This window comes from Pleurodeles waltl, chromosome 1_2 (assembly GCF_031143425.1).
Source record: "Pleurodeles waltl isolate 20211129_DDA chromosome 1_2, aPleWal1.hap1.20221129, whole genome shotgun sequence".
Lineage (NCBI taxonomy): Eukaryota > Metazoa > Chordata > Amphibia > Caudata > Salamandridae > Pleurodeles > Pleurodeles waltl.
Window position 1 is genome coordinate 318,314,222 of NC_090437.1, and position 19,579 is coordinate 318,333,800.

Sequence of the window (19,579 nt, forward strand, 5' to 3'; positions counted from 1 at the left end):
TCCAAAAGGAAATGGAGTAGAGATACTGTTTCATTAGTTTATGGGATTTCCAACATTTCTGTTCCTGATATAATTCAAGGCAGATCAGCAAGAGATGTAGCAGCCTCTTGGGTTGAATATAAAGGCTTTTCCCTAATGGAGATCTACTATGAAAGGATTATTATGACTTCCTACTTTTTTGAAACAGCACAGAACTTAGGGTGTAGGAATTTCAGGTGATAGTGTTGGTCAGTTTTGGAGTCAATAAAGAATGCATGGTGTGTTCTATTAATATGATGTTTGAAATTTGAATTGCTTTATTAAAATGTTTTCATATGCAGTGGTAGTGATTTTGGAAAGTTTGTAATTATCGGCCAGCATTGCTTTGGAATTCCAAATGAGTAATGACTTGCAAGAGGACATATGACATACAGATAACACTCCAGTTACTTAACAGTAATTTTCATTACCCACAGGGCCTTTTTTATGAGGCCCTTGCGCCACTGTTAGCCATGCTCCGGTGGTGCAAAGCCTTGCGCCAATAATCACAAGGTAGCGTTAAACCTTGTAACTATGGCCCCTTCACACGCATCACTTAGCATGGAAGGGAAGTGCAATGGGTGTTGCTGTGGGTGTTCCACTGCAACATCCATTGCATTTTTAAGCTATCCTCAATTTACAAGGAATTGTAAACCTGAGCCAGCACCAAAAACTAATGCCACCCCAAGGGTGACGTTAGCATGGTGCAACGAGGAATAAAACTTTTATTTCTCCTCATTTTTGCTTTTTCTGTGTGTGCTGCAGTCTGCAGCACACATATAAATAGCAAAATGCCATGAATTATTGTTTATGTGTGAGAAGATGTCCCCTCCAATACATAAACAATCATTTAATTATGACGATTTACTGCTTCTATGTGTGCTGCAGAATGCAGTACACATAGAACTAGCAAATCGCCATTATTGATTGTTTATGTGCAGGAAGGAAGACCTTCCTGCACATAAACAATCATTCCCTGCAGCACAGGCACCCTAGCTCCTTGGTGCAAGGGTGCCTCCCTTGGCGCTATTCAGCTAAATTTACTGCCAGCGCAAGGGATAACACAGGGGTGTACCATATTTTTGTAAATACTACACATCCCTGCATTTCTAAAGTGACGCAGTGTGGCGCTGCCACTTCCTCATAAACAAGGCCCTCAGTCGTTAATGCCTTTGTCACAGTCATTGCGACCTGGCCTCCCATCCCTAGAGCTGCTGGAATCAGTGGGCTTATACCAGGAAGGTACCTATTCGGAAGGTTTTGGGGCTGGCTGTGACTTTTACCACCCTTAATTTGGTGGCCAAGGAAATATTCACTCGTACTTCCTGGTTTTAGGCATGTGGTGGGGTGGGAACTACCTCATGAGTAATGACTGTGAAGAGGTGTTTAAGGACTAAGGGGCAGATTTCAAAAGCCCGTAGCACCTCCTTTCGCTAAGATAGCCCAACGAGGCCAAAATCACTGTGCCAAATTTAAAAAGCAGTGCATGCATTGTGCCACTTTGTAACCCTTTGCGCTACGTTATGCCTGCGCCCAGCATAATGTATGCAAAGGGGGTCTTTTCTCCATTGGGGGGGGGGGGGGAAATGGGACAAAGAAATCTACAAAATTTCTTTGCATAATTTTTTGGCACTTTCAACTCCTGCTCAGAGCAGGCTTTTAAAGGAGACTCCCATTGGATTTAATGGGCCTCTGGGTGCTTTGCAGGATTAACGTCAATATTTTTTACGCTGATCCTGCAAAGCGCCAACCTAGAGTCAAACATTCTGATGCTAGCTCCCTAACTATCGCCATGGTGCGCCGTATATTAAATACACGCACACAGGTGCAGCTTCACATTTCTAAATCTGCCTCTAAGGATAATGTAATCTCATGCTCATACAAGTCCCTTGGCCAATGCCGTCATAAGTAAAACTGCACAAGATAAATGAAAACAATGTGTAGGGGAATACATGCACTGAATGGCATAGAAGAAAGCGGCAGGTTTAAGAGCCTCTAGTGCCCCTTTGTGCCACATTAGAGTCATTTTTTTTTTTAAGCTAATGTGACCCAACAAGGCCAACATCTCTGTGCCAAATTTACAAAGTGGCGCAATGCATGCATTGCTCCATCTTGTAACCCTTTGTAGTACATTATGCCTGCGTCAGGTATAATGTATGCAAAGGGGGCAATTCCTGGTTAGGAGGGCCGAAAATATTGCGCAAAGAAGTCTAAGAGATTTCTTTGCATAATTTTTTTCAGCACTTTTAACACTTGCTCAGAGCAGGCGTTAAAAGGGGGCACACCATTGTTTACAATGGGCCTCAATGGGCTTTGCAAGATTAGCGTCAACATTTTTTACACTAATCCTGCAAAGCTCCGAACAAACATCAAAAATTGTGACACTAGTTCCCTGACTACCGCCATGGTGCACCGGATCTTAGATATGGCGCACACATGGTGACGTTAGGGGGGCGCTATGGGGTGCAAGAAAAGTAGCGCTGCACTGTGTGCAGCACCATTTTTCTCAAATCAGGCCCCAAAGGTCGACATGAAAACGCAGATCTATTGTTATACAACCATCAGGCTTTGAATGCAGTTTTGTGGTTGGTTCGCCCTCTTTTGTCTAACTTTCATTCCAACACCAGCTTCATCAACTATCGTCTGAGCGTATGTAAATACAAAATCATGCAACCAGCACTGAGCTTTCACTTATTAAATATAATTTTATTTCATGGACGTTCCGGATAGGAAGTTACTTACTGGTGTGCAGCATACATTATTTTTTAATTTAAATTCGAAATTGCACTTGTACTCTGACACATTATGAGTATCAACGTGTGAGGTTTATCCATCTTTTAGTTCTGTGTACCCATGCCTGTATTAGCACATTTGGAGACATGTTTTACTCTTGTCTGCAACATTAGCGGACCGTAAATTCGATTTCATTTTCCTCTCATGAGTAAAAAGAATTAATACAACAATGATGCCTTAGTCGCCGTTTTCCAGGATACTCTTACTAAGATTACTTTAAAAAAACATAAAAAGCCTTTTGAAGGGCCTCTATTTCTTTAGTAAATACAGACAGGTATTCTTGCCAAATGAAAGATTTTCACTAAAAAAGCTTCGTTTTAAATGCAACACCACGGGCTATATCAAAGAAAGGAACCCAACAGGATAAAAGTGTTGAAAAAGCTGAACAAGTAGAAATCAAAAAATAAAAATGTGTCTTTTTCAAGTCGAACTTGTATTGTTGTGTAAAAAACATATGGCCATATTGTTTGGTGGTGGATTGATGTTTGTTTTAGGATGTGTTGTTATTGTTAGACAAGACAGCCTTAGGGTGGTCTTCCCCCAACTTCCTGCTACCTCCCCCAATTTTCTGACCTTGTTTATGCTGGTTTTAAGGCTCTGTGCACTTTACTGCTGCTAACCAGTGCTAAAGTGCTTGCGTTCAGTCCCCTAAACATGGTAACGTTGGCTTATCCCTGCTTGGCATATTTAATTTACTTATAAGTCTGTATATTATTTCTGTTGTGTTCCTAACTAGCCTTGGGCAGGAGGGCTGACCCATTCTATATTTGAGGGAACAGGTGGCAACATTATCCTTTTTTACAATGCTTGATGGGCAAAAGGACTGGGCTAAAATATTTCCCATTGGGAAGCATTTGAAAGGCTGGCAGAGACTAGAGCATTGGAGCCAGGACTCAAAAACCCAGTAAACGTGCAGAGATTAAGCAGTATTGTCTGTAAGCTACTGGTAATGTGTCAGTCAGATTTTTAGGCTTGGCTTTTCAGGGCAGCCTTTTGTTTAGCTTTGTAATGGGCTTTCAGGGTGGAAGAGGTAGTGACGATATCCAAAAAAGACATACACAGCATCCTCCTTCTAGAGAGTGAGCTGGTCCGGTGGGTCCTTGGCAGTGAAGTTGCTGGATTCATCCTGAGGTGTTACGGCCAAGGAGACCATTGGGTAAGGGGCGGAGCCATACCGGTGATCAAAATGGCCACGCATCACTGAAGCTCTGGCGAACCTGGCCAGTAAAAACTTTCCGATGGGTTGGAAAACACAAATTATGCAGCTGAAATGTGCCTCCACGCTCCCTAAACGTGTAGCTGCTGTGACTGTCGGTAAAATCTGGAAATGTGATCACTGTTGCTCCCTTTGCCAGCAGGACTCATCCTGTAGCTGTCTCATGCACCCTGGACCCTGTGGCAAGGCCGTCACGAATGAGCCTTGAGCTTAGCTATACAGGGCTGCTGCCCTCAGCCTCCCAGATGCCATCCTGATTCAAACAGCATGTTGCAGTACAGAGGACTCATTGAGTACCTGGAGAACATGTGGCCGCCCGGCAGGGGCATAGTCCTGCAGTGGACACTAAGAACTGAGGCCTGACGCTGTGGCCTCCTCCCATGCCTGATGCTGCAACGAGGCTGAGACTGTACATGGCCTTGCACCTAGTGGCGGTGCACCATTGCTTCTCCATAAATGCAGTCATACTTGCAGCCCTCTGCCCCTTGGTTCATTATTGCCAGGCCATAAGAATCGAGGACATTATCCCCTGGAGGGTCATGGCGGCTGCCCTTCCTTATTTGGGGGGCTTTTCACCTCTGGCCCGATTGGTAGACTACATACTCTGAGGCAACTAGGCTGCCACTCACAATATCCATGGGCATACACCACCCCCAAGCCTCTGGGGCTGTTCTGTAAAAGCAGAATGAGACATCCTTTGCCTTATCCATATTGGCCCCAGATCCAATACTTCCCCTCCAGACATGGTACGCAGTGACCCCAAGCAATGCAAATTGTCCTTCAAAAAATCTAAAGTGACTGACACCCCTAAAGCACTGCATGCCATGGAGACTGGGGCAGCAGGAGGCTCTGCCACTGAACAACTGTCTGGGGTAGAAGCCATAATGGCAGAGCTCCAGGATGGCTTGAAATGCACAGTTTGATGCTCTCAGTGGCCATCTCAACCACATGGGGGAACTACTGGACAAACAGAATGCATGCTAGACATCACAAAGTGATGCATTTCCAGATTAGAAGATGGTGATGTCACAAGATTGGAGAAATTAGAATCCGCTTACGCACAGTAGCTATCAAGAACAAAGACCTGGTGACTCGCCAACAACATCCGCATTTTGGTGATAGTGGACTACCCAAACTTCATGCCTACCTTTGTTGTGGAACATGCACACAAATCTCTTGGCCCCCGCCCTGTACCGGCTGGACAACTACAACAAAAAAGGCTGGCAAGAGAGCTGGGCCCACTTCAGTCGCAAGGTACAGCGGTTTCCATTTTTCCATACTTCACGATGGCGATTCAAGAGGCAGGCCACAAGATCAATGACACCAAGGCAGCACTGCAAAATCTAGGCCTGTGATATGGCATGCTGTATGTGGCCCACCTCTGTGTTAACACTAACGGCAGGTCCTGTTTCTACAACAGCCCAGCTGCTGCCCTTGCATTCTGTAAACAACTAGACAGGAATTGTTCTTCATCTCAACGCAGCATGCTAGACCACTCACCTCCAGACTCTCAAGCTACCACCAGTGACAGCCTATTTGTAGCGGTCTGAAGCTTTCCACGGGTACAGGCCACTTATCCATGACACCCTTGTGCCCCCCGTTATGACAATTCTGCATCGCCTCATGTAACTCTATTTGGCTGCCATATAACTACACGTCTATGTCACGAACCACTGGATCCGACCCATCTTCATTCTTCTTATATTGCACACTATCACATTAGGGCCCATTCTCCGAGGCATTGTTACCCCAATGAGGTGTACGCCACATAGGAATTTCTGATGGCTATTTTGTTAAATAGTCATTTCATCTGGGATTCAACAGGCATGTTTCTGCTAGGTGTGGGATGGGGTGGAGACACTATGACAGCTGGGCTTTCTGCATTTGTTTTTTTTTGCATCCTCCAGTGTCACTATGCACATCCCATACACCACAGCATCATACCTGATACAAGTTAGTAAATGACAGAGAGAAGTGTACCACAGACATCACTTTTTTATCCTGGAACATCAGAGACCACAATAACCCACGCAAGGGAAAGCAAGTTTTACAGTACATCACCAGACCTGGCACTCAGATAGCCTTCTTGCAGTTTACACACTCGCCCATGGGCACTAACCACACATATGCTAGTGCCTGGGGCCCAAACCAACATTTTTTGTGTTATAACTCCTACTTGCGAGGGGTCTGCACATTGATTCACAAAAGTCTTCCCTTTCACCCTCACACCATCTCTACTAATGATGGTGGGGCAGATGTATACTATTAGCTGGGAACCTAGCCGGGCAAAACATATTGCTTGTCAACGTATATGCCCCCAATACAGACACTCTAGAACTCTTTTAATCACTGCAGGCTCAGATGGTCCACATTGATGCCAACCATATAATTCTGGGTGGAGGTTTCAATATGCTACGAGACCCTCACTTAGACACTACATCCCCTGGCCCAACAGGCAAACTCTGCTTTTAAAGTATCCTCTATGAAATCTGCAATACCTATATTCTCAGGCACCCCTGGTGCCTGGGGCACACTTCCACGCCAGCGTACAATTTTCATTCCACACCACACAACAACTGGTCACTTATTGGCTTGTATCCACTACTCTAACCCCATGGCTAGACTCAATCACGCACTTACAGCTCACCCTCTCTAACCATGCTCTGGTCAAGATGACCCTACATATACTGTACAAGAATAGACTTGAACGTCAGTAGAGTGTTCCTGCCATGGCGCTCCAGGATGAGCAATTCCGAACCAAACTCCACATCGCCATTATAGAATACTTTGAACTCAATAAAAATTCAGGCATGTCACAAGCCACCCCTTGGGAGGCATTCAAATCTGATATCAGAGGCATATGCATCTCTGTGGTAATACTAGACATCCGCAATAGCCTGGCTTGCATTGAGAAAGAGCTGACTAACCTAGATAAAGAAGCCACACAGCCCCCTCATAAGTCATGACTACTCAAAAGCACTACCCTACTGACTGAATTCCACGACCTGGCAGAGCAAGAAACATATCACTTGGGTAAATATTCCAAGGCACCCCAATAAGGCAAAGGTGAAAGACCGAGATGCACACTAGCCAGACCACTCTGCATTTATACCGGAATTACAACAAGCATATGAAAGCAGGGTGACTGATGGCATAGATATCCAAACTGAATTGCTCAGTTAATATACATGCCTCTATTTTTCTCAACTAAGCGAGGAGCCCACTGGACTGGCCACTTATCTCACTAAGATAGCCATGGTCTGGCTTACAGATGCGAACAGCAATTGCTCAATGGCTCCTCCAGTTAGGTATGCCACGTGGCTTTATATCCATGGCCATGTTGCTCTATTCTCAACTTACGGCCAATGGGACACTATCACTCCCTTTTACAGCCACCCAGGGCACCCAACAGGGGTGTCCCCTGTCACCGTTGCTCTTTTTTCCAGCAATGGACCCTCTGGTATGCCACCTACAAGAAAAGTATCTGCACAAAGGCTTACAGTTTCGGCCTGGCCCTTTACTACTTTTGTTTTACATGGATGATAATTTGTTATTTTTGCACCATCCTAAGGAAAACATGATGCTGCAACTCTGCGAAATTGTCTGATTTAATGGCTATTCCAGCCTCCGTATTAATTGTGCCAAGTCTGAGCTGTTTCTACTTACTGATGTGACTGAACGGCTGCTTTGCAAATTTCCCCTCTCATGGAGCCCAGACTCTCTACGGTGTAGAAATGTGCCCCTTTTAGACATGGTCAACCCCACTTTTTGGCTGCAATTGATGCAGTTTTCACTGAAAGTGCACTGGGTTCCTGCTAACCAGGTCCCCAATTCTAGATCTCTTTCCCTAAAACTGTGCAATTGTTCCCCAATTGGCAAAACCTTTGGCATCCCTGTAAGCCGCTAGTAAATGATACCCCTGGTACCTATGACATGGGTACCAAAGTGGGTACCCAAGGGCTGCAGCATGCATGGTGCCACCCTCAGGGACCCCTCACCTAGCACATGCAGAATGCCATTGTAGACTGTGTGACTTAGTGTAGCTGAAATTGAAAACACAACATGGCACATTGCCTGTGTCCCATGTCTCCTAATACTACATGCAATATATGTAAGTCACCCCTACAGCAGGCCTTACAGCCATAAGGCAGGGTGCATTATATTACATGTTAGGGCATAACTGCATGAGCAGATATACCCCTACTACACTTTTGTCGATTCTTAGACATAGTAAATGAACAGGGAAGCCATTTTAAGTACATGGGCTGGACACTGGTCAATATGAGTTTCCCTGCTACAGGAAATCAGATCCTGCTGACCTGGAGAAGAAGGGCACTCCACAGATACAAAAGGCAAGAACTGAAGACCAGTGACGGACTCAGAGCTAACCCTGCCAGCCCGCCTGCTGACTTTGACAATTGCAAGAAAGAGGCCTTATCCTCCAGCTGCTGAAACTTCCAAACGTCTGGGAAGACTGCTAGACTTCATCCCAGGACAAGGAACTCCTGTGGAGTAGCAGAGCTGCTTCCTGCACCTTTGCCGGCACCCAAGAAACACTGAAGAGAACTCTGGAGCAGCAAAACCCGACTTTGGACAGCATCACTGCAGACATGCCCCCTAGCCTGAGTTAAAGTGGGCCAACATGCCAGCACGGTCCTTAACCTCCTCCACCGCAACGGTGGCTAGTGACGGAAACCTAACAGTCTAAGAACCCTCTGCACCCTGACACCCCAAACTGAGGTGGAGATGACCATGGGTGTCCCTACGTTCCCAAGATTCTCAAGAACAGAGCCCACCCGGTGGTTCACCCTGACTCTATCCCCGGTCCTAACCTGCAGCCTCTTTTCAACCAGACCAATCCCTATTAACTAACATTGGGCATATGACTCTTTACAGCACCTCTGCACCTGGCTGCTCCAGTGCGACCTGGGGTGACCTGTTGGTGTTACCTTGGACCTTGCCCCATACCTCCCTTAAGTCCAGGAGATTGGTCCCGTAGGTCTCTGTACTATACCTGTATGCAGTATTTATTTTTTTTCCCATAGGATAACATTGCAGCCTTTAAGAATTGCACTGTTAAGATTTTTCTTGAACTACAGTCTGGCTGTGGATAAACTGACCTTACAGGTGGAGGGTTGGACCCATCTTTCCCCTTCAGTGATGGGACGTATTGCCATTATAAAAATGGTTGTGTGCCCTCATTATTTCCTGAATATACTCATCCCTTTCACTAACTCTTTTTGTGCCATCCTGAGGGGGCTCCTATTGCGACTTGAATGGACAGGCAAACTGCCCACAATTGGATGGAATACTCTGGTGCTCCTATATAAACGCAGAGGATTTATTGTTCCCGATTTCCAATTATATTATTTGGTTGCTCAGGGCCAGTTTGCCTACTACTGGTACCATGCTGATCCCCATCACCCCTACTCCATGCCTGAAATAGACCAAGCTGCTCCGTTACTCTTAAGCACGATACTTCCTGCCGGCCTACCCACAACCAAAAAGATATCCAAACCCTATCCACCACAAGTTGGGCTTGGTGGAAACTTAAATCAAGACTAGGAGGGGAGTTCCTTTGCTCTCCTGCAATCCAATTGGCAAGCAATCAATGGCTTCCCCCAAAATAGGAAAAATTTGTCCAGCATACATTATCACGTCTTGCTCTACATTCCCTCATGGACCTTTTCCCAGATGGACATGTGTTCTATACAGAAGATGCCAGGCTTTCCACAGGGACACACGTGGATCACTTTGTGGTAAGCTGCCTTCAGAGTGCCCTTCTCAACCAGATCCCCTTGTACCCACTGGACCTCACAGAGTTCACCCCGTTTACCTTTGTGATCTCGGACAGTAACAGGATTAGGCTCTCTAAATTATACCATACCAGCATAGGCCTATTGCTCAATCGTGATGTATGACTTAGAGCTCGTTGGGAGGCAGATCTGGAATGACCCCTCTCCGGCAAAATATGGCAAGCTAGTTGCGCCCAAACCTGCCTTATCTCCCTCAGTCACCATCACAAACTCTTGCATTATACATTTCTCAGTAGGCCTTACATCGCACACACCATGCAAGCACTGCTCGACCCCACACAACTGTCTAGCTGCCTGAAACATAACACTAATGGGGCAGACTTTGGACCAATGGATTGGACATGTGTACATATTGCACCTTTTAGGGAAGACATCTTCAGCCACTTGTCTTTGATGATCAACCTAACACTGGAACCAGACCCCCTGCTTGCATTTCTAGGATATGTGCAGGACATACTTAACAGTGTACAACAGTACACTGCCATTGCACTATTCCTGGCTAAATGCAAGGTTGCCCTTCATTATGGTAGCAGATGTTCACCTACGGCTAACGCCTGGATGCAGTCTCATACACTGCTACACCACCAGTGAAATGTAGGCTGCGCTCCAACCTCCGGCCTCCAAACCAAATGACATTTGGCAACCACTGTTGACTGACTATCTGCTAACCCTGGACACTTCAGGACCAGCTCCTGACTTCTATTGTAACCCCCATCCCTAACAGCCTTCAGAGGTCTTAATGCATGTGCACGGGTCACATTCCACAGTGTCGATTTCCAGGTTTATAACAATGTATATGCTTCTCTACCTTTTGTCTGTGCTACTGCCACTACCACATCATTATCTACAATTTAATATCCTTGTAATGTTTGGTACTGTTTTTGTGATTAAATACACCCCCAGATTCAGGACTATTTCTGTTCTATGTATGAAATGACAAAAAATGATAACTATAGTTTTTTTTTAAAGGAAACCATAGAGTCAAGGACCTCAGGACAGCCATGGAAAAAGTGGTACCAAGTGGGATTTCACCTCCGGTTTGGGTCATTTTGTATCCTGGGGGAATGGCTTAGACAGTATGGGACAATGAGATTTACCTGCTGAGGTTATGTGGTTAGCTAAGCATTGTCCTTAGTTTGGTGAAACATTGTGTCAGGGCAGTCTTGGCACAGAAGGATATTTTTGTGAGGAAGCTCTATCAGCTACAGAAGTCACCTAGATTAGAGTGGATTCCTCATGGTTGTCCAGCACATGTATTACAATGGCTGCTCTGTTCACTCAGTATGTCCCAGGTTTGGCAAAGACACAGTGGGGGCACATTGCTCATGCAGCTATGCCCTCACATGCAGTATAGTGCTCCCTGCTTTAGGGCTGGAAGGCCTGCCAGAGGGGTGTCTTACCCATAGTGCATGCAGTGTACAGTGGACAGAGAACACAGGCAGTGGGCCATGTCAAGTTTGTGTTTTAGGTTTGCATCAGAGCATTCAGCCTATAATGGTAGGACTGGGTGCATCTGGAGACATGGCCCAAGAGGGTGGCACAATCAGTGCTGCTGACCTCAAGGGCCTATCCGTAGTACCCCCTGCCCTGGGTTCCTGTGTATCATTTACTAGGGTCTTATTGTGGCAGCTGAAGGTGTTGCCAATTGTGCTTATGCATCACAACAGTTTTAGGGAAAGAGATCTGACCCAGGGAACCTGGTTAGCAGGGGTCCTGGTTACTACCAACTTCTAGGCTGCATCACATACCAGGCAAAAAGTGGGGGGCTAACTATGTCAAAATGCGTCCTTTCTCACACACTAGAGGACCTGAAAACAGCTGCCAAATGGAGACAGTATAATGAAAGCTTGGGCTTACAGGGATGGTACTTGATTTGCCCTAGGAAGGGTGGCAGATAGGCCGCCGCTTTAAGTTAAGGAGTGTTCTTACACACACGGTCTCGGTCTGCCGTGACAGCTGCCTCCAATGACTTCCTGTCTTAAAACTTCTCTGAGGGAAGACATGACTACTATAAAAAAATGATTCCAATTGGTGAATGAGCACTGAGGGATGAAAAAATTCCACAATTGAGAAAAGGAGTGTCATCAAAGTCGTGCCGCACTGCCTTACAGAATCTGCTGGAAAACAAATGAAACATTCATAGATGTAACATGTACGGAAGAAAACGTATTCATGCTGGTTCAAGCACATGCAAACGAGACACAGAGAGATGGAAGCATTATCCAAGCCCATAATGGATAAATAGAACGAATCAAGCCTCGCTAAAGGTGATCTAAGTCCTGCATCCAAGAGCTGCAGAGTGAAAATAAGGCATATTTACAACAAGTTGGAGGAACTTAAAAGGAGCCTGATTGAAGCTATACAAGCCATTTGATGTAATTTGGAGCAGCTGTGCACAAGCATAATGAAAATAGTGGACACTCTGAATGAACTTTTTGACAGACCATGTGCCTCCGATTTGAGGATGATTAGAGCTCTTGACAACCAAGTGTAGGTGCTACAACTGCAGTATGAGGATTTACGGAATCGGGCACGTGGATACAAAAGAAGAATCTGAAGCATAAGGAAGGAGGCAAAAGGTTCGAACATCTGGTAATATGCTCAGTCTCTGTTCGGCCAATTTCTTTGGGTCAAGGAGGGAGCAGTCCATTAGAGTTAAAAGAAGCTCATTGGATGGGCCTGAGGTTGAAGGGTGACTGCTTGTCCCAGGGACAGTGTGGTAAATTATCTTCTTGCCAGCACAATGTGGAAATCTTACACAAATCGAGGGAACACTCACCACTGATATTTAGAGAAGACAAGATCATCCTGCTATAGGATCTACCGCAGATGAATCTGGTAAAAAAAATATGTTATGCCCCGGTGGAAAACCTATAAATGGGACTTCAAAGGGAGGTGGATCTTCCCATAAGTCACCAGTCACCAACCTGGTGATAAAATGCACCATTTGCAGGCAGTTCAAGTTGGCCTATAGGTTTTAGGGCAACAATTAGATAAAGAGGAACCCTCCCACACAAAAGGACAATGACAGAGCCACTGATATACGTTGCACAGCTGCTCCAGAGAGAAATGAAATGACAAGTTGGTACCAGGACAAGCCAAGAGGATGCCTCAGAACTGAGAAGGAGTTAGGGGCCCGAGGAAGGAGAATGGATGCGTAGACAAAGGAAAGTTATCAACACAGTTTTTTGGTTGCATTTTGTTATTAAGTTTCATCTCAGTTGGTGGTGAAGTTGGTGTTTTAGTTGTGGGATGTTGGTTTAACAGAAATTGGGGAGGGAATCATGAGCTAGGACACAGGAAAATACAAGAAATTCGTGCTTTAATCTCAGGTCATAGAAAACCTATGATCTAAAGCACAACAAACAAAATGCCATATTTGTGAAGATGTTTAATTTCCCTTTGAAACACTTTCTAAAATTACTTTTTGACATGTGAGGAGGCAGATGTACTGGTCCTGAAGAAGATCCATTTCACAGCAGGAGACATAAACCTAATGTAATAATACTCAAGTATAGATTGCCATGGATGCCTAATTGTATCTAGAGGTCATGCCTTCCAAGTCTATTGTTTTCTGGTGAATAAGCCACAGTTTACATACAAGGTCAAGGCCATTGTTTATGTGGTCCAACCCCATGCCCATCATCATCACCCTTCTCTCTGTTGCGTTCAGACAAGATTGGAAAGAGGCCAGGTCCATTTTCAGAGACTTGAGCGCTCCTGTCATTGCCATAATGTATTGCAACCCCATCTTTAACGTGATCACAGCAAGTTCCTTCAGTAATATTTCTAGTGTCACTTCATCCCTGTTACCAGTAGTAGCTTTGTTCTTCCACACAACAGCCTCGGAGGAGAGAACTTGATGGGTTTTATCATGAGGCAGGACACCTGGAGGCGTACTGGCTAACAAAGCCTGGAGTGTGCTTGTCCCTAAGTCCAAAGAATCACCCACAGAGGAGCAGGGAGAGAGGATCAGTGTCAGAATGAACATCATAGTCAATGTACCTCCACTGAAGTTCCCCTGTAAGGCTTTAAGTTGTGAGTGGGGCCTGCAGTGTAGAGCAATCACAGAGAGCAAGGAAGATGTGAGCAATGCAACATAGCAAACCATTGTACAGACCAGGTCCAAGAGTGCAAACGCATACTACAGACGAGAGAAAACTCTGCTGAGCCATGGATAATCACTAGCATACACTCAGTTGGGGAATTACACACAGTACGGCAATCATTCACACAGCCACTAGGGGTCATGTAGTTCCACAACATGTACTGTCTGGAACTATGCTGCAGTAAAGGAGATAATGCAGCGACCTCACAACGGAAGTGAGCTTTTGTATGCCTTTATTGAGAAAAAACTTACACTATGGCCAAGAAGATGTTGTTGAAGTACTAATTAGCATTGCAAGGACTTTTAGAAAGAAGGATATCCCATATCACCAGGTCAGCTATCAGTTTTAGCAGGTCAAATGATGTGCTCCAACAGTAGGTAGACAGCATAGTGGGCATCAACAAGGTGTCCCTGGACTCCAAACAACAAACACTCATGTATCTTAGGCAAGTGAAACAGTGGAAAACAGCTCCGATCTCAATGCTGATAATTGGCCTTCACAAAGGTTGGGTTGGCCAGGTGTCTAGCAGTTGTCCCAAGTCCAAGCCAATTAGTCTAAACCATTAGGTCCAAGTTACTCAGTGCTGTAGTACTAACTGTTGCCTGCTCCGCAGGCGGGCATGACAGTCCAAGTTCCTCGCATTTGTCTGTTCAGTCTGGGCGCTAAAGTGACCCAACGCAAACATCAGGGGAAATGCAGAGAATTAATAGCTCTGAGTGTGAATCAGGGTGCCTAAGGTCCATAGTGTGATGTGGAGGTCTTAGTAGCGACAGTTCTCCAAAACCAAAAGTTAGCCTCCAATCCAGGTCGAAGGCCCAATACCTCAGCAGTTTCATTGATTCAGTGTGGAAAGTGTGGTCACCTGCTGCTACCCCATACCCCGCTGTGTCTGCTCAAGGAGTTATCATCCTCTGAGGGGCAGCAGCTCAAGAGCAACTGAGGCCATCCAAAAGGTGCCACTGCACCTCATAAGACAGCACAGTGGACAAGCTTTGACGTGTTGCATGCCACAGATCCTCTCCTTTACCTTTTTGTGCTTATAACCATGGAAAGTGGCCAAAGCAGCACCTATCACTCCAGGCAGCTCCTCAGATGCTACCAGTCAATGTGCCTCTGCGAGGCACGCTCATAAAGGCCGGTAGGTGGCACAGTGGATGAATGCGTTCAACTAGGAGATGGCTATCTTGAGCCCCGCTGATCTCCCACTACTTTAACTTTGAAATCACAGGGGAATTTTGCCTACTTTTTACTCCCTCAGATGGCACAGCCTATCGAGAGAGACATAAATGAAAGTAATCCCTCTCTAGCCAAGTGGACGGGATATAATATACCGAGCAATGTTTTTTGCTGCTTCTATATCACTCTACAATTGTAGCAGGCAAAATGTCTGCTGGTGGAGTTGGCGTTTTGTGGATCCCTCCTCCCTGAGAAGAACTAGAGTCCTCCGCAAATATCTCACAGTGGCAGGACTCCTGGAGATTCATTGATGCCTCCAATGACCACCACTCACACTAAAACCAGTAAAAAGATATGTGGACGCTATTTGCCCTCACAGCACCAGCTCTGTAATACAGCTTTGATTTCCTCTTCGAGCGTCAGCCATCCAGCAATGACATATTCAACGAATCAACGCTGATTAGTAATTAACAGAAGGTCCAGGTTCGTGGGAGACACATTCCAGGGACGTGGGAGCTATTCTGCCTCTGTGTAAAATTAGGGTTGGATTGTTTACAAATGTATTCGTACTGGGCACAGAAGGCTTTGGTATGAGCATTAATCACATGACAAAGTACAGGAGCTACCGTTTGTCTTTACAAATGTAAGATGTGCAATGCAATGTACCTTTTCCAACCACGTTTGGAGGATGTGTAATCACACATATTTCTAGTACTTTGTATAAGTCAGTCAGTCAGTAATGTCTACATCAAGCAGAGCAACTCAGAACTAACAATCCAAACAATTATAAGCAGTGCATTCTGCATAACGTACAGCATAACATTTTACGCATTAGATTAAATCTGGCCACACTATTTTGCTTTAGAAGAAACATGACATAACATTAGGTGTTATTTCTTTCAGGAATAACGGAATAGAGGTGAACATGGGAGACAGATGCCTTATTTCCAGTGTGGTGCTTTCAGCCGAAGATAAAGACACTCCAAGCGAAAAGATTTTTTATGTATTTGAAACACTTCCTGAAAATGGAGAGCTTCAAATCAAGGTGAGTGATCTGCTTCGGTATGATAAACTGGCTGTGATGTTCATTCTGATTTTCAATAATACGTTTCGAGGCTTTAATGCAGTCTTGGAAAAGGTTGAACCAAATTCAAAGCTGCCATTGGTGAACTTGGTAGCCTTAATAAATATTACTATAAAATTAAAGACCAATTAGAGAGGCCACAGTCATCACAAATAACATCGTCTAGACTCTAGAGCAAAAAAACAGACTCCTTTTTGCCCAGGGTTCATAAAAGGTATTAAGAGACTCACAAAGATTTGTGCAATATGTTGTGCCAAGTTCCCCCACATATGCGTAACTGACCCCACCCTCACGTGGTGACTTCCAGAGGAACAGACTTCGAAAATGTGCAGTGAAGCAACGATGAACAAGTATGATGGACTGTCTGAAAGAAGCTTGCCATGCCATGAGTAGCTATAGACAATATTATAACAATGCATTTTGCCGTAAGTTGGCCGTTTTTAAGATAACTAGGACGAACATGGCCCATATTTATACTTTTTTGCGCCGCATTTGCGTCATTCTTTTGACACAAAAGGGGTACAAACTTACAATTATAGGCCCATATTTATACTTTCTTAGCGCCATGTTTGCTCTGCTTTTTGACGCAAAAACTGCGCTAACTTACAAAATACAATTGTATTTTGCAACTTTGTGCCGCTTTTGCTTAAAAAAATGATGCAAATGCGGCGCTTAAAAAGTATAAATATGAGCCCATGGTTTACAACTAAACCAGAATTCTAAGCTGTGGGGGAAACTGGCACTACGGAATCCCTTACTCATCTAGATTTCACCAGGAGAAGCAGTTGCAACGTGCCAGGAATGAAGGCTTACATAGCAAACAATGTTTATTCTAAATGTAAGGGGGAAAAATCTTATAGGGAAATCAAATGACGCAAAAACTATCCCTGCATCCCTTTCTCATGTCAATACAGAAAACCTAGCCATGTGACTCAGTAGTCAGTCAGCTGTCGGGCAGTCCATAAGTGGCACACAGTCACCCATGGCAAGAGATCCAGACACTCAGAAAGTTCAACATGAGGTTGAACAACGAACAGACACATGAGTGGGAAATAAATGAATGTTAATATTTTAAGGAATTTGTTTAGCATGCATTGTGTACCCTGAAAGCAGCTTCAAGGTGCAGGGAACCATTTTTACTAAATTAGGGGCATATTTATGAAAGGCTGAATTCACCCTTGTGCCACGCAGCAAGAGCGAAAAAACTAAAATCAGATTGATCAAGTCAGGCAGGCCACCTTGTTAAATCTAGAGTAAAGCAATGCAGCGGAAATTGCTGCTTTGTGTTACTCTGCCCTGGGGAGGTGTTCCATGGGTGGAGTGTGGGGGTTCCCACACATTCACCAGTGGATTTCGCCTCATTCCCATATTTACCATTAGTGGTAGAACAGGGAATACTTTAAAATGCTAAACTTCTCCAGGTGAGTCTTAACAAGGAGAAGCCTCTTTATTTCTCTTCTTTACTTCCTCTTTCTATGTGTTCTGCATTTTGCAGGGTCCTCAACCTTTTTTATGGGAAACTGACTTTCGGTCACATTCCATTCCGTCATTTTTTTGCTCATCATCGCACTACATAAATTGATCAAATTCAGTCTTGGCCCTTCCTCACTTACAATTACTAAACCGGCATCCAGTGTCTGAAGCAACTTGAGACGTGAGATTTGTTGAGACTTGTCTAAGGTCTAAGGTTCAGCTTAGGTTTCATGGCACTGAAAGCTAGAGAAGCATAGCTGAAGGCCTGAAGCAATAGTTATAAGTCTATGAAATGACTACATAAATAGCTCTACATATTTTGTCTTGCTTAATTTACTTCACATATTGCATAGGAAACAAAATAATATAGTTCTGTTTGTTAAGTGAAAGGAAGAGCAGTGTACGTTTTTATCAGTGACTTGTTTTCCGCACACTTTTGATTTTTCACACTGTCATCTGCCTCTTGTCCTTAAAAGAGGGTTTTAAAATATCTTCATTGACGTGCAGAATTATGAACATTTGAAATCTGCTTGTTATTTTGATACATATTTTTGAACACATAAGAAAGTTGCCTTGTGGCTATATTCGTAGATACATATGTTCATAGTATACAGTACTCCTCGATCTACTGTATATGGATGATAAAGTATTTTTAATCACACGTTCTATTTCATTGTTTACTTGACACCATATTTGTTTCAAACGTCACATGATAGGTACAAATACTGCAACCGTTTTTATAAAAACAACATCAGAAATTGGATAACGAAACAACATAAAACTAGAGTAATATAACAAAGTTTTAGTGTATATAAACATGTATGTGAATTGTGACTGTACGCACATTGTGACCCCAAACACGGTGCTCGATAAACAGCTCCACACCATTGCATCCGCTATACGGTGCCCGGACTGACTTTGCCTCCATAAAATAATCCTGTGGCTTTTTTTGCACTGTTTATAGGATGCACTAGTGTCCTCGTGTTGTTTCGATAAAAAACGGTTGCACTATTTGTACCTATCATTTGATGTTTGAAACAAATAAGATGCAAAGTAAACAACGAAATACAACGTGTAATTAAAACTAGTTTATCATGCATAAACAGTATATCGAGGTGTACTTTATATTGTGAACTAATTTATGAACATGGTCAGAAGGCAACTTTCTTATGTGTTCATAGTATTGTGGCCTCTTCTCCCGCCTTTTAAAGGGTCCAACCACATTTCGTTTATACTTTTGTTCGTAGTCTAAAACGCATAGAAGCCAGATGAAATCCCTTGAAAATAGCAAACTAAAGCAAATTTCAGCAACGTGTGCTGTAACATAGTAACACCTATTAAATGCCTTCCCAGGCTGTTATCAGACCAACAGCAGATCTCCTCGCCTGCTCTAAGCCTTTCACGCATCCTGGTCACGCCTCCTCTCTCCCGCTCGTGTTTTTACCCTGCTGCATTGGGCTAATTTGCGAAATGTTTTAAGCGGGCTGTTACTGTGCACCCAACTCTTAAGTCTGTTGACACCAACTGAAGTGCGCTACAAGGCTAGAAAAAAACAACACCGGAATTCTGATAAGAGCTATGAACATTTTTGATAATAGTTTGAAATTCTGCACAGTTAGCTCATCATTATACCTACAAATATAGAATGTGTTCACGAGGATTAGAAATGTGCTATCTGCTCTCAATTTAGGAGGGTTTGATTTCTGATTTCATTTGAACACTGCATTGCAGTATTGAGCTGCCTGCATTGGCACTAGGCTGCCAAAATGGCGCCAGCACAGTGGAAAGGACAGGAATGTACCATATTACTTAAATACGATGCATTCCTGCCTTTTGACGCAGGGCAGCGCAACAAGGTGACTTGCTGCACTGCCCTGGGAAAAAGCCCATAAAT

The 19,579-nt window shown here is 44.3% G+C and overlaps 1 protein-coding gene across 1 annotated transcript in view; it reads left to right on the forward strand.

The window, feature by feature from the left end:
- FREM1 (FRAS1 related extracellular matrix 1) overlaps positions 1–19,579 on the forward strand; it is a 684,067-nt gene that overhangs the window by 419,800 nt on the left and 244,688 nt on the right. The window contains exon 23 of the mRNA XM_069238818.1: positions 16,032–16,173. Within this exon, the coding sequence (XP_069094919.1) occupies positions 16,032–16,173 (142 nt within the window). The remainder of the gene's footprint in view (positions 1–16,031; positions 16,174–19,579) is intronic.